Source organism: Ambystoma mexicanum, chromosome 2q (genome assembly GCF_040938575.1).
Source record: "Ambystoma mexicanum isolate Mex_15411 chromosome 2q, UKY_AmexF1_1, whole genome shotgun sequence".
Taxonomy (NCBI): Eukaryota; Metazoa; Chordata; class Amphibia; order Caudata; family Ambystomatidae; genus Ambystoma; species Ambystoma mexicanum.
Genome location: NC_090924.1, coordinates 355,809,864 through 355,825,366, shown reverse-complemented (window position 1 = coordinate 355,825,366; position 15,503 = coordinate 355,809,864). Strand labels below are relative to the sequence as shown.

At 44.3% G+C, this 15,503-nt stretch overlaps 1 protein-coding gene across 3 annotated transcripts in view; it reads right to left on the bottom strand.

The window, feature by feature from the left end:
• RBBP6 (RB binding protein 6, ubiquitin ligase) overlaps window positions 1-15,503 on the bottom strand; it is a 726,265-nt gene that overhangs the window by 256,766 nt on the left and 453,996 nt on the right. For all 3 annotated transcript variants that reach the window (XM_069647373.1, XM_069647374.1, XM_069647376.1), the window contains 2 exons: window positions 5,056-5,116; window positions 4,908-4,965 (listed from right to left, as the gene is read on the bottom strand). In XM_069647373.1, the coding sequence (XP_069503474.1) occupies window positions 4,908-4,965; window positions 5,056-5,116 (119 nt within the window). The remainder of the gene's footprint in view (window positions 1-4,907; window positions 4,966-5,055; window positions 5,117-15,503) is intronic.

Sequence of the window (15,503 nt, the reverse complement as noted above, 5' to 3'; positions counted from 1 at the left end):
ACTTTGATAAGTTAATTTTTCTTGCCTTTAACAGGGAGGTTCCTGACTTTATACATTTCTTTCAGTTGCTCTACTGTTAAAACAACCAGAGCGTCCTGTCTGAAGGTATACATTTCTAGCATGTTACAATTGCTTTTCATGTGGAGCTTAGCCTTGTGAAGGTTTTTAGTTGAACTAAAGCAAAGTAAATTCTTAGTACAACAACTCTACAATATATCATCACTGCCTGCCACCAGTGTTAGGCAAGATTGTATGCAGAACCCCTTTGGGTGCACTAAAACAACCCTGACCTCCTAGCAGCAGTAAACCAACCTTTGGTATAAGTCTGTACTACACACGTTGGTACTGTGGCTGAGCAGCTAGGCTTATCTCAAGAGGGGTCAATGTGAGCTGTAGGGGAGTTACACAGAGATTCACAGTGACAAGTATTCAGATAAACACTTACACACAAGGTTTCTTGAATAAACTATTAATGTATTTATTAGTCAGTTAGAGTAAGCCTTCAGAAGCGAGCAATATAAATGTAACACTCAAATACACTTCAAAACACACATACTTAATATTCTTAAATAAGTGAAGACCCTTTTGGGATGGCCCACGGTCACAACCTACACCTTCAGGTGACTTCAATAGCTAGGGTGCTGGGAACATTAATATCTTACTGTTGCATTTATAATACTTTTGGAAATTGGTTCAAGGAAAAGGTTATTAGAACAAACAAGAGATCACAAATATTCTTAAGCAGGCAAATACTTTTAGATCCACTAAGCAGAGTCAATCAGTTATAACAGGTTAAGCAAAAGTCAATGGGGAAAAAGTCTTATATGGGCTGAAGCACTTCTGGCAGTTAAGTAGGAAAAGTCTTTGCACAATGTTTTAGAAGTCTTTGAAGAAAAGAAAGAATCAATGTAGGTCCACAAGCTGTTTAGACTTTTGAGTAGAAGTTGCAAGCAACTCTACAATGAGAGTTAAGTTCTCTCAGACTTTACAGCACCTTTGCATTGAAGAAAAAGTGCAACTTCTGTTCCTGTGCAGCTCTCTCTGTTCCGGGGCCTCAGTCGTGGGGGCAAGAGAGAGGACTTCAGGGGACTCCGTCACGTTACAGTGCAGGTCACCGCTTGCAACCGGCAATCTTTCCAACAAGTGGCACTTCGGTGATTCTGCTCCTCACGACTACAGAGAATAGCAACAGTGCGGTTCCTGGCTGTCAAGATGGACTTTCCTAGCTTCTGGGGCCCTGCACTCTGGTTAGGGGGCCCAGGCTCGGTCAGACCTGCTTCCTGGGAGTCCAGAGGATCTTCCTGGAGCTCTTGCCCAACTTAAAAGCAATGCACACGATCTGGTGTTCCTCTCCCTGGCTATTCGGTTTGCAGCAGCAACTCTGTGGAAATGCAACCAGCTCTGAGAGAATGTCCAGGTGGCTTACTTTGGAGTTGATTTGTCCCCCCAACTCAAGGGGAGAAGTCCTTGCAGTTTCAGCACAGCAGCAGGTCTTCAACAGGCAAACCACCGGTCCAGGAGTTGCAGCAGGCGTCCTGTTCAAGTTTGTCAGTTCTTTCGTCCAGTGGTCGACTCTGCCTTCCAAGCCAAAAGCCTAGCCTTTTATTCAGTTCTCTCCCATTCATTCCAGCCTAGCTGTCAGTCACCCAGCAGGGTGGCTGTCCTTGCCAGACAGTCAGCCGGCCAATCACTACAGAGTGCATTTGGGTCTCCTAGGAGACTAAGCACAGGGAGTTTCGGGCACCTCCCTCACTTCCTGCCCCTACCATGCACCCTGGAGCCAGAGGCAGGCTTGACTTGTGAATCCCGCCAAAGGCAAAGCGAACAAAGGGGACCAAACCTGGTGTGGCGCGCAGAGTAAATCTCAATAAGGACCTTTCCACAAAGAAAGGGTGAAAAAAGAAGACCGGGCCATTTTGACAAAAATGGCACCCATGGGTGCTTTACTGCAGCTGCGAACACAGCCCGCGGTAAATGCACACCACAGTAGTTAAAAGTAAACCAGTGCCACCAGCCATTCAGTAAATAAAATGGTAACAAACATGTTACATGAAAAGCTAGACAAAGGGGACACTAAGTATCCCCTCCAGCACCCTACTGAAGGATAGTGTGTGCTAGATCTATAAAGTTACAAATGTAAGTAAAGTCTATTTCACTCAACTACTCTGGGAAATAGTATTTTATACCAGAGACGGTATTTAAAACCTTTAGGAAATCTGGAAGACTCCCCTGTGCCACTGCACTGAAGGTGCAGTGTGACAATGTAAAAGATGATGCCTATGGAGTTTGTCAGGCTCCATAACCAAAAGAAACAAAGTTCAGAAATCACATTAAAATACATGAGAGAGTGAGGAAAAGGGTCTCACTCTCTCCAGGTTAAAAAAATCAAGTCCTCAAAATCCACCAAAGTTGCTGGGGGTTTCGAAGTTAGAGAGGAATTAGCACATTTCTGAGAATTCTCCCAATCAGCTGCAAAATCAGCTGAAAGATCACCTGTAAGATCATCTGGGGGTTCTGGTCTTCCAAATTCAACTTTGGGAGAAGTGTCTATCCCACCTGCAGTTTGCAGAGTCTCATGTAGATCTTTTATCCTTGTGTCCTCTGACATCAGAGCCTCTGGAAAACCTTGTGTCCCATATTGCAAAACAAAAGGACGCGATTCATCAGAAGAGGGCTAATTTTCCTCATAAATTGAAGAAAGTGACTTAAAGTCTTTCCTTGGTAGTGGGGTAAACGTCTAGTTTTTTCAAAGTGCTTTAAGGATTTTGTCCCATGCTTCAACAATGGCGTCAATGTCTTTGATGTCAAGGGCTTGGACAAGTGAGGTGTAGAAGATTTTTTTGGACAATGAGGTCGAGTCGTTCGGCGTCGAAAATTTTGCCTTCAAAAGGAGTTTTTTCCTCGACAGAACCTCAGGTTCCCCAGAAGTTTCCTCCTGGACACTATGGCCTGAGGGTGCACAGGTTTTGCCTTCTCTTTGTCGGGTTTCACAACATGGCCATGACTCTTGCTTTTCTTCAAGGGGGTTGTAACACATTTTTCGAATACTTGAAGCATTTTGTCGTCTGAATCTCTCCAATTCAGCCGGTGAGGCCGATTTGGTTGGGCAGCGCGACCCATTCAGGGGTGGAACTCTATGACAAAGACTGTCATCTTTGTTGCCTTTTCTTCAAATGCTGTGAGGATGATGAGTGGTGGGAGCCACTCCTGGATCGAGATCTTCTAGCTTTCTTCTGATGTGGAGAGTCGCCTCTCAACTCGGAGGATCGATTTTTCGACAGTTGTCCAAGGGGATTTATGTGACCTAGCTGCAGCTAACCTCCCCCTCTACGCTCTTTCAGGGCTTTCACTGTCATCGATAGGCAGGGTGTTATATGATTGGATACCAAGCATCACAGACACACCCGATGGAGGTCCGTAAGGGACAATTTCGTCCCACGTTTCTTAAACGCCGATCTTGGCGTCAATTATGCTGTCAAAGATGCCATTATTTTTTTCACAAAATGCGATATGTTTCTCGAAGGAACCAAAGCATGCCGATCTTACAAAGCGATAGCTTTCGTGGAAAAACGGAACTGAAGCCAACGGTAACTGCGGGCGCTATATACCAGCGATGACGTCGACTGAGACGGAGGATCTCGAGAGACATCGAGTCGACAGGCATCGATTAGATAAACCTATTTTAGAGTTGAAAGTTTCACATCTGAAAAATACTCCCTTTGGGAATGGCAACTATTAGCTTAGCTTACTCTTTAAAAAAACATTTAACTCAAAATTCCAAAGCAGCTAAACCTGGATATGGATATATCAAAAGATGAGGAATACGTGGGAGGACACAATCCATTTGAATATACATCTCTTTAGGCCAAAACCCATTCAACATTTTATCTTTTGAGGGAATGGACTTTGGGTACACTTACTCCATCAGTTTTAGCCAGAGTAGTTCAACCGACTGCCAGAAATTAGAGCCCCCTTTCCGAGAGGACAGATGCATGCTTCTTAATTCTAGCCAAGCTCCTCTTTCTTTTCCAATTTGCATTGAGTGCTTTTGTGTCCCATCTCCTTTCCCGCTCAATTTTGGGACATTCCACAGAATGAGAACATTCCAAAAATATGAAAGCATGGGGACTATGGACCAAGAGTATTGTAGTCACTACAGTGAATAAAGTTATTGTTTGCTAACCATCAAACATGACTACATGAGGTCTATTGGTAGTAATAATGTACTTGGCTGCTAAGATTTTAAGAAATGTGTGTGCTTTTTTCATAAAATTAAATATAGCAATACATTCCGGTTTTGTTCAAAATATTTGCTCTCCTTGGCACAGTAAAGGCAACCAGAGTACCTATCTTGTCATTTTATCATAACATTGGGTGCCTAGCTTACAGGAGCCCATTACTCAACTACTAGTAGGCGTCATTAGGTATACGAGAAGAAACATTGCAGAACAAAAGTATTTGATAATGTACTTCTGCATGAGCAAAATTGTAATTAGAAACATTTAAGGACAGATAAAAACAAACACTTGAAACAGAACACTGCGTATAAACAACAGAACCCTATTCCAGGACTTTAACTGAGAAGAAAAAAAACCTGAAGATGGCTGTAAGCCCCTCTGACAGTAGAAAACATGGCAGATATTTGGTTTAGGTACCCTACTTTTGGAATTTAAAATAACCTTCAGATGGTTTTAAAATATTTCTAAAATACATAAAACCTTTCCAGTCAAATCTCAACAGAATGAATTATTTAGGAGCTTATCAATGAGAAGGAAATCCCTCATTGGAGAATAATTGTTTACATTGACCTTTATACCACTCATGTTTTGAACAGAGAAACACACCACTATTGCCCTGCAAAATGTCCATCCTGTCATTACCAAACACAAGAACACAAGCATTCTTACCCTTCCCAAGGAGGTCTGCCGACATTTGGACGATTCGTATTACTCCTTAATGGCTGACCTGAGAAATTAACAAGATTTCACCACATTAATTTAGATGTGTGTAGTGGAACAATCCTTGCACAAAAGAATGAAAGTCCAAAGTTCTTACCAGCTGTAAGAAGTGAGTGACCATGAGGCGGTGGATGTCCAAGTAAAGAAGGTGGATATCCCTGAACGGATGAAAGCAAAACAATTACTCATCATTTTTGTCTCTTACTACATGCTCCACCAACCCTCCCTTTGAAGAAAACAGTAACGCAATCCCCTACTTTCTCATATCTAAAAGGAAATTCACATGGTGAAATCCACAGCGACAGGTTGTTGTAGTCTTATGGTTTTGCATCATTGACTATTTTGTGACCGAGTACCAAAAATGACTAAGGAAAGGCAGTCAGCTAAATCAGCGAGTTAAGCGCTCGCTGCTGAGATCTGTTCAACCTGCAGGTTAAATAGTTTCAGGCACAGTCTGGATGCAGAAATCTTTAACCGCCCACCAGGGTGTGCATGTGCAACTCAATCTGCTTCATCACAGTGTCATGGGCACCATGGTTGCCAAATGTGATGTAGCTTGCATACATATAAAACCACACAGCTCCGTTTTTTTCACTTGCCATATGCATTGCTCTGGAAACTTGCCAGTGTGTTTAACCAAATATGTGTCATCCCACCAAGACATTTGAGTCCAAGCCTAGCACAGAATTCAGGTAGATGATTGCGGCGTCATATCTGAACCAGCACCTAATTCTGTGCTTGAAATTGGCTCATGACAGATGGCTGCAGTTCATTTACCCGAACAATCATATGGGAGCAGGTCGCAAAGGTGCTCACTGCCCTCCATAAGGGAAGGGATCAAAATTGTTGGGTGCGATTTAGTTCCTAGTTTTAGCCTAGAAGTGGCCTTGTTAGCATGACACCAAGAGCAGCTACGACACTCTTGACTTCAGGGATAATCCAGTGCTACACAAGACTTAACTGTGTGACCAGGGCTCCAGGTACATTTTGAGTTACATTTTTTTTAAAGAGAAAGCCAAGATAATATTTGCCATTCCCAAAGGGGGTATTTTTCAGCTGTGAAACTTTCAACTCTAAAATAGGTTTATCTAATCCACACTTCTTTGCACTGAACTGTTAATACAAATTAAAAGAAGCATTTGCGCCTGATAAAAACCTCAAATAAAAACCCATTATTCCATTATAAAAATAATAAATGTGAAAGACATCCCAGTACATTGTAGATTCGAACACCTCAAGGAAGGCAAATGAGATAAAGACAAGGATTGGGAAAAGAAGAGAACCAAGTATCAAGTCATAACCTTCCCCCTCCCAGAATCATACAAGGAAAAACTACATCCTCCACCTTGTTAGGAGCCCTCATCAACGCGAGATCCCTCGTAGCACACAACTCGGAAATTGCTGACATACTCGCCTCAGACAATCTAGATCTTGCGATCACTGGGACTTCGCTCCATGATGCCGCAGGTCCTGCACTCATGATTGCCATACCTGACAACTACAACATACTAAGAGCCGATCGACCCAACTCGAGGGGAGGTGGCCTGGCCATTATCGCCAAAACTAAATTAGCTACCAGACTCTCCCCACACCCTGAAATCACATCCTGTGAACTCCTCTCAGCTAACATTCCTATTTCGAATAACAGCACTCTAGCAGTCCTTTTGATATATAGACCACCAGGCCCACTAGGCAGCTTCGAAGAAGACCTATCCAGCCTCCTCAGCAATATCATCAAAGACTCCACCCAGCTCCTTCTATTAGGTGACTTTAATCTGGGCTTCAATGACGACGGGGATAAACAGGCCCACTCCATCCAATCTATCCTAACCGATCATGGCCTTACCCCAAAAAGTCTTAGCCCCACACACATGAAAGGTCGCACACTAGACTGGATAGCTAACAGAAACTGCACCACTACCATCACTAATATACTACCACAAACCTGGACAGACCACCACCTCATCTGGTTCTCATCCACTATAGAGCCCCCTAAACCAGCCAATTTGGAAACAGTACCACCTATGCCTACTAGAATCAAAAAAGATTAAGATGGAAAAATTGCTTTCGCTTCTCCTGCCTGATCTCATAGCAAGTACGACTAACTCTGACCCAAATACGTTAGTAGAGACATTTAACAATACTATGCCCAAAGCCTTGGAGGTTATTGCCCCTATCAAAGAACGCAAAAGTAAACGAAAAGCCCACCTTAACTCATGGTTTACCCCCCACCTCAAAGAATTACGAACCCAAAAACGCAAACTACAAGCTATTTGGAGGCACACACCTTCAGTGGAGAATAAAACTCTTCTCGACAACCTTGCTAAACAATACAAGAAGGAAATAATCCAAACTAAAAAAAAGACACATTCAACGAAAGAATCAGCAAAGCGAATTCTAATTCGAAAGAACTCTTCTCCATCCTTCGGGAAATGGAAAATCCAATCGCTCCCATAGACAATGCCCCCAAGGACAAACAATGGTGCACTAGTATCCAAAATGCCCTAGCAAACAAAATTATAACTCTCCAATCCAAAATTGCTAAGAAAAAAGCTTCCGTAAGCGCCACTGCAACCCAGACCACCCAATTGTCTGATGCACCTAGAATAGCTACCCAAATCAACCGCGAACCATTCAGAGTTACCAACATATCCATATTGGAAACTGAAAAGGTGATATCCTCCCTGAAACCCTCCAATTGTCAAGGTGACATCTGCCCTGCACAAGACATCAAGGATGCAGCCAGAGACTTAGCACCCTTCATAGCTAAGCTAATTAACGCATCCTTTAGAACACTGTACCCACCAACCTTAAAGAACCTGGGTACTGCCCCTCCTAAAAAAACAGTCCCTTGACCCAGCCATCCCCACCAATTACAGGCCCATCACCACGGTGCCATTCCTCCTCAAAATTATTGACAGAGTAGCCTACCTCCAGATACAAAACTATCTAGAGACAAACCAACTACTAGGATCGCGCCAATCTAAATTCAGACCACTACACGGCACTGAAACGGCCCTAATTGACCTTAAGACTCAAATCGACGAGTTGAAGGATAAAGGCAACACAGCTATGCTCCTCCTCCTTGATTTATCGGCGGCCTTTGACTTGGTGGACCAAGCAGTGTTATGCAACCACCTAGCGTCTGCTGCCTACTTCTCAAGTGAAGCTATAGCTTGGGTACAATCCTTCCTTGCTAACCGGACGATGAGTGTTCTCCCCTTCAGCTTCCGCAGACCCAATACATATCACCTGTGGCGTCCCACAAGGTTCTTGTGTCTCCCCCACAATGTACAATATTTTCACTAAGCCTCTCTTCGAAAAACTTGACAGACTGGGGGTAACATACACCAACTATGCGGACGATACGCAGATCCACATACCACTTTCTGGCAGCTCTAGTAAATAAGATTTATCTCCTCATTCAGGCATGGATGGCCTCCCCTGGCCTCTGCCTGAATGACGACAAAACTGAGATACTGATCCTGGGTTCCGATGCCAACCTCAAAAAACGTAGCCCTAATTACCGTGCCTTCAACATAGATGGCAATATAATCAAAGTGGCAACTGAGGTAAAAACCCTAGGTTTCTACCTGGATGCCACACTATCTCTCAAAAAACAAACTAACGCCCTTGCATCTTCCACGGCTTACACTTGCAAATTAATCAGGGCTTGTAGACCCTACCTCTCCAAAACTAACTATCACGCTAGCCAACGCCCTAGTAATGTCTAAATTAGACTACTGTAACGCCCTCTACTCGGGCGCTAGAAAAACTACCATAAACAAACTGCAAACTCTACAAAACAATGCCCTTAGAGCAGCTTTGGACATACCCCGCAGAGCACACATCTCCAACACTAGGAAAGATCATCACTGGCTAAAAATTAGCGACAGAGTCCTCCTCAAAACATTATCCCTCACCCATAAAGGACTGAACACCACCGCACCTCCATACATTTCGGCTAGACTAACCAGAAAATCTTTTACATACCACACTAGAGCATCTAACCACCTCACTCGAAATTCCCAAATTTAAACTAAAAAAAACGGGTGGAGCCAGTTTCCCTGTGAAAGCTGCCTGCGCATGGAACGCCCTTCCCTCTGCATTGAGAGCTAATCTACCATACTCGAGTTTTAGACGCCACGTGAAAAACTGGCTCTGGTCTAATGACAACTAACCATTAATTCTCCTGGCCTGGATTTACCACTGACTAACCACTGTGAATAACTGCTATGATATTCCTGATCCTTGATCCGACTCCTTCGCTGCATAGGTGTGCCTCTCGGCCTGTACCTTCCTACCTGCTTGTTAATTGTTAACACCTGTACTGTATTTCATGTATTATTGTATGTAACCAAGCTCAAGTATTCTTGTAACTGCTGCGCCCGGCTACCCCTGGGTTTGGAGCGCATTATCAAATAATAAACTAAACTGTTAAAATAGGCAATACAAGACCACAAAGCCAACAAAGTGAAGTATTTTAGATCTCTTAGGCATGATATCTGGAAAATACAAATGCACACATTACAGTAAATGAAGGGCATTACAGGTGGGAAAATATTACTATTGCTAAAACACAGCCAGAGGCCACCAGAAGACATGCAGCATTCAGACTAAGAGCAGCAAGGCGTTACAAATCAGGGGAAATGTGACAGTTTAATCTGAATCAACCAGTTACAGTGTAGGCAAACATTTGGTTTTAGCAGAATAAATATCTTTAAAAATGCATTAAAGATTGGTGGTGCTGGCTAAAATCCAGTCTTTTACATGCCTAAAACTAACTGGGCCCAAAATGGAAGCAAGATGAAATGTCCAAGGGCAGACATGTAACCTCAGTCACTTTGTTCGATTCTTTTCTATAGGAACATTTACTCACCTGAAACTGCAAAGTCCCTACACACATCTACATGTATGGGCAAAAGGCAGGTAAGTCCTAGTTCTATCATACAGTGTTCTAGAGGTCAGCTCAAAATCCACAAGCCCAAGAAGATGCAGCAAGGTAGGAATCGGTCCAATGGGAAAATGCAGCTGAGACCCACCTGCAGATAATCTCGACCATGAACCACTAGGAGCACAGGGTCCTACGGTATGCAATCAGTGTTGGTTCCTAGAAAGTCAGATCCAGGAAGGCGAAAAAACCTGGTAACTGCAAGGCTTATTTTCTAGGTGTGGTTTACAAGATGTGAATACAAAGGGTCTTGAGCCCTGGGCCAACAATTTGGAAAAGAACAAACTGCCTTTCTTGAAGAGAGACCCTCAAGCCTGAATAAATAGTGACAAAGAAAGCTCCAAAAAGAAGGGAAAACCCAGCAAAGCAGGACTGAGCAGCTCAAAAGACAAAGGAGAAAACCCGGCCACAGAAAATGGCCCCACGGCGAGGATCCATGTCTGCCCTGAGGACCAGATGAGGTCAGGTGTTGGCATCTCGACATCACACCCTTTGAGGCAACGGCAGCAACAAGCACCAAAGCAAGACGACTACTGCCTGATTGAGCACACAAGTGGAGCCAGAAGAATGACAAGTGGCCCAGGAAAACGACCAAAAGCCAAACACATCAAATGGGGATCAGATTAAGAAAAAAACATTCAGCCATTATGTATGGCCAGATCTGGCCCTTAAAAGGCAGAAATGGCTCGAAATGCAGATAAGCAAATCTTTTTCTTCAAAAAATGCAAATGCAAATCTGAGCTTAGATACAGGGTTTTCCCCTCGTATGCCACCACTCACAGGAGCTGGTTTAAGCCAGCCCATCAATCACATTAGGGGAATAAGGAGGAAAAAAACGGTTAAGAGGACAGCCCATCAGATTTTGTCCACTAAATCTGCCATTCAACTGAGACCACCCCGCCACCCCCAGTGGACGTGATGTAGCCAGCTCAACTCAAGGATAGAGATTGGTCTAACCCAGTCAGTAACGATATAGAGGATGCATTATTGCACTCACAAAGAGCTCACATGGTCACACCTGCCATTTTAGGACTGCCTTGTGATCCCCTGAATAAAGTAAGCCGGTTACACAAAACAGCCGAGAGCTGGACCTAAACAAAACAAAAAACATTTGTATCCTAATGGTTCCAAAAATGTACATTGGACTACAAATTGGGTAAATAGGCTGCACCCCTGAGTAAACCAAACCTAAAAAGCTGTCACCATCCTACCCCACTAAACCATTTTAGGCTGATATTGTGCTACGGCACAAAAATGGTGCTTAAGTATCATCCTAATTATTAAGTATATAGTTTTTTTCTCTTTTCTTCTGTATTATTTGATGTGATGTGTTGTGTGTTTAGCTGTAGAATGTTGTACTTGTCTGTTATTTTTCACATAGGATGAAAGTGTGCTAATAGTTTTTATGAAGGGTAAAATTAGATTTTGGATATAGATTAATAGTGTTCTTGTTCTGATGTTATTGTTTATTATAATTCTTGTTGGTTTATTTTACTTAACCTATGTGTTGAATAAAGGATGATTTAAATCTGAGGTATATTCACCAACGTCTTTTAGGCCGTATTTATTGGACACCAGTGAAAATGAAGGAGAGAGGCTTGGCTGATGTAGATCTGTGCTGAGGGTGTGGGGGCTCGAGAGGGACCTATCTACATATGCTCTGGGAGTGTAGTAGAGTGCTGGACTTTTGGAGAGAAGTTTTGGATTGCAATGATATGGTAACTAGTATGACACTGCCTGGTACTTTTCTGTCAGTGATTTTCCTTTCAACTGATAGTCGAAGTGTGGAGATGTGGGATTGTTCGGAATGGATTGATAGAGCATTGTTGATGGCCATAAAACAAATAATGAAGGTGTGGAAATCCAGGAAGAAGCCACATTGCGAGAACTGGGTGTCCAATATGCGGACGCTCTCTTGGTATGAGAAGACTCAGGCAGTTCGACAACATCGGGAAACTGAGTACGAGGGGAGATGGGGGTCATTCAGGGATTTATTTGAATGAGGTGTAGGCTTTGGTTTATTTTGTGGATATTGAGGTTGGGGATTGGTAGGGGTGTATGTTTTGTCATTTTTTTTGTGTTTTGTGTTGTCACGTCTTGCCATGAGATAGGAGGGTGGGGATGTTTTCGGATTTCGTTTTGAATAGCTGTTACTTTAGTAGTAATTTGCATTTTGTTGCACTGATGTATATAGAGTAATCTTTTGCTTGTTCCCATTCTGTTATTACTCAGTTGTATTATGTTTTGTATAATTATTAAATAAAGTCGATTAAAAAAAAAGAATGTTCAGGGAAAATGTTCTGTGGATAAATAGATATGCTTTTTTGTGACATGCCTGCCCCAGCTGGAAGATCATTGTGTAGAGCGTCTACATTCAGCCTTGGTACTCGTGTTCGTCACTGTGCCCTTAAGCTAGAAGACAAACCCCTGCTTGCTAAACTGAGTGTAAGCAATCTTATTGCACAAGATGCCATGTACGATATTCATTGCCTCGCATTATTATATAATAGAGCAAGAGACAAAAATACACAAGAAACTGAGATGGAGCAAATTAACCATGGTATTGCATTTGCAGAACTTGTATCATACATCGAAGATGCTCGAACTGACAATGAAATTGCACCCATATTTAAACTTGTTCGCCTATGCAATCTGTACAGCATGAAGATGAAACGACTTGGCAGTGATATTTCAGTTCGCATACATTCCACGAAACCGACCAACAGGATGGGAGTAGTTTCTTACCTGTAACTCCATTTCTTCAGCTTTGGTATCTTTCATGGACTCACAAGCTGTGAATATTCCCAGTCGTCAGGCTGGGAACCTCGGTCATTTTAACCTAGCGTTTTCCTATGGAAAACTTCGACACTTCAGTGTCCTGTCAACATCCTTTTTGGGTGCTTTAGTCCCCACCAATAGGACATAGGGTATAAATAGCCCGGCCGTTGCGGCTTCCCGTCAGATTTTAACCTCCAAATAACAGGGAACCCGAACCAGGTTTGCCTGCAGGGGCGGCAGGAGGGTGCATGTGAATTCATGAAAGATACCAAAGCTGGAGAAATGGAGTTACAGGTAAGAAACTACTCCCTTCTCCAGCATTGGAACTTTCATGGATTCACATGCTGTGAATAGATTACATAGCAGTACCAATAATGCATGGCAGAGTGTAAACCACTATAGAAACAAAATCACATACATGAGACAAAGGAACCCATTCAGTGATTAAGTTCAAACAAATACCCCGAAGCTGCAGGGTTTACCTTATTGAAACAGGTGTTGCAGGACTGCCCGTCCCACCTGCACATCCTCACCATGCTGCTGTTCCAGACAGTAATGTCGAGTAGAGGTATGCAGCACCGCCCAGGAGGCTGCCTGGAAAATGTCCACCAGCAGAAGCCGTAGACCTCGTCGAATATGCCTTCGGACTTCTCCCCAAAGGCTTCCCAGCTTTAGGGTGGCAGAATGAAATAGCAGATGGCACCCAACGAGAAAGTCCTTGCTTGGAGATTGCCCATCCTTTGACAGACAGCCCATAAGCCACAAACAGCTGTTTAGAAAGTCTGAAATCCTGAATACGATTCAAATAAAACTTCAATGCCCTCTTCACATCCAGTGAATGCAACGCCCGTTCTGCAGGCGTGGAGGCTGAAGCAAAGAACGAGGGAAACACAACAGAAGAAAGTTTGTGGAAAGTCGTAGGCACCTTTGGAATAAAGTGCGGATTTGTAGCTACCACCACCTTGGCCTTTAAGAACCTCAAGTATGGAGGGTCCACAACCAAAGCTTGCAACTCAGACATCCTTCTGGCTGAAGTAATAGCCACCAGAAAAGCCACCTTCCAAGACAAAAACTGCAAAGGAGTCGACTACATCGGTTCAAACGGTGGTCTCATCAGACCTGACAGAACCACATTAAGGCTCCACACCGGCGGAAACTTTTTGACTGGAGGAAAAGTCTGAAACAACCCCTTCAAGAAATGCTTGATAAGACGATCACTAAACAGAGGCGTCTCCGAGTAAATCTAGAAATCGTTGCCAAGTGTACCTTTATGGAAGATAACGGCAGCCCTTTTTTCGCCAGCTGTAACAGGTAGGGAAGAACTTGCTCAGATAAAATGTTCAACAGATCCACCCCCCCGGCTGGTCCTTACACCATGCACAACATTTCTTCCACTTACACGCATAGGAGACATTCGTGGACGGAGCTCTTGCGGCCTCCAAAATGCGCCAACAGTCACTGTAAAGCCTTAGCATGCCAAACTCTGAGAAGTCGGGAGCCAAGCCGTCAGGCTGAGACACCGGGTTGTGGTGCCAGACAGCGCCCTTGTCCTGAGAGAGAAGGTCCGGCGTCGCTTCCAACCAAATTGGCTCTGCCACTGACCGATGGAGATCTGAGAACCATGGCTGCCTGGCCCAGAACGGAGCCACCAGAATCACACGGCATGGGTATCTCTGAATCCACTGCAGGGTCCGACTAATGAGCGGAATTGGAGGAAACGCATAAGCAAACCTGCCTGTCCATGGGAACGAGAACGCCTCCCCTAGAGACTCGGGGTGAGCCCACCTGCTGGCGAACTCCCTGCACTGTTTGTTCTCCATCGTTGCGAAGAGATACAACAGAGGATGGCCCCATTTCTGGAAAATCATAGACACCTGTTGCTTCTTCAGTTGCCATTTGTGGAGCTGGCCTACATCTCTGCTGAGTGCGTCTGCATGTACATTCAGCAAGCCCGGCAAATGAAACGCCACAATGCCAATGTCGTGTACCAGAGCCCAATGCCAAAGTTCTTGATCTTTTTACGACAGCACCCTGGAATGCGTGCCCCCCTGTTTGCTGAGATAAAACATCATAGTGGTATTGTCTGTCAACACCCTCACCACTGAACCGCGTATGCACGACAGAAATGATTTCAGGTTCCAATGTAACGCTCTCAATTCGAGCACATTGATGTGGAACCGCGACTCCTCCGGAGACCACAGGCCATGAACCTGTGAGCCCTCGAGATGCGCCCCCCATCCTGTCTGAGAGGCATCCGCCACAATTGTAAATTGGAACTCCGGCTCCAACAACGGCATGCCCCGACCAGATTTTCTGAGCACTGCCACCATCGAAGAGCTTCCACCAGACTGCTGTCAATCACCACCTTGTCGGACCACAAGCCGCAACTAAGCCCTCCTGCACTGGCCTCATGAAGAGATGACAGTTTTTCACCAGCGGAATGCAGGACGCCATGCCCCCAGCAGTGACATGTACGTCCGGACCGACACCCTTGTACCGATCTTCCACTCTGGCGGAGCTTCAGAACCCCCTCCGGCGAAGGCTTCACAATTCCCAGACGAGTCTGAAACTCTGACCCCAGAAACACCAAGTACTTGGAAGGCGACAGAAAGGACTTCACGAAGTTTACGGCGAAGTCTAGCCGTTGCAACAGCTGCAAGGTAGTGCCCAGACTTTCCTGCACCTCCTCCAGTGACAAACCACGTACCAGCCAGTCCAAGTATGGGTAGACGTGACGACCCTCCTGTCGGAGCCACGCCACAAAACATTTTGTAAACGTCCTGGGAGACGACTAAGCTGAACGGGAGCACCCGAAA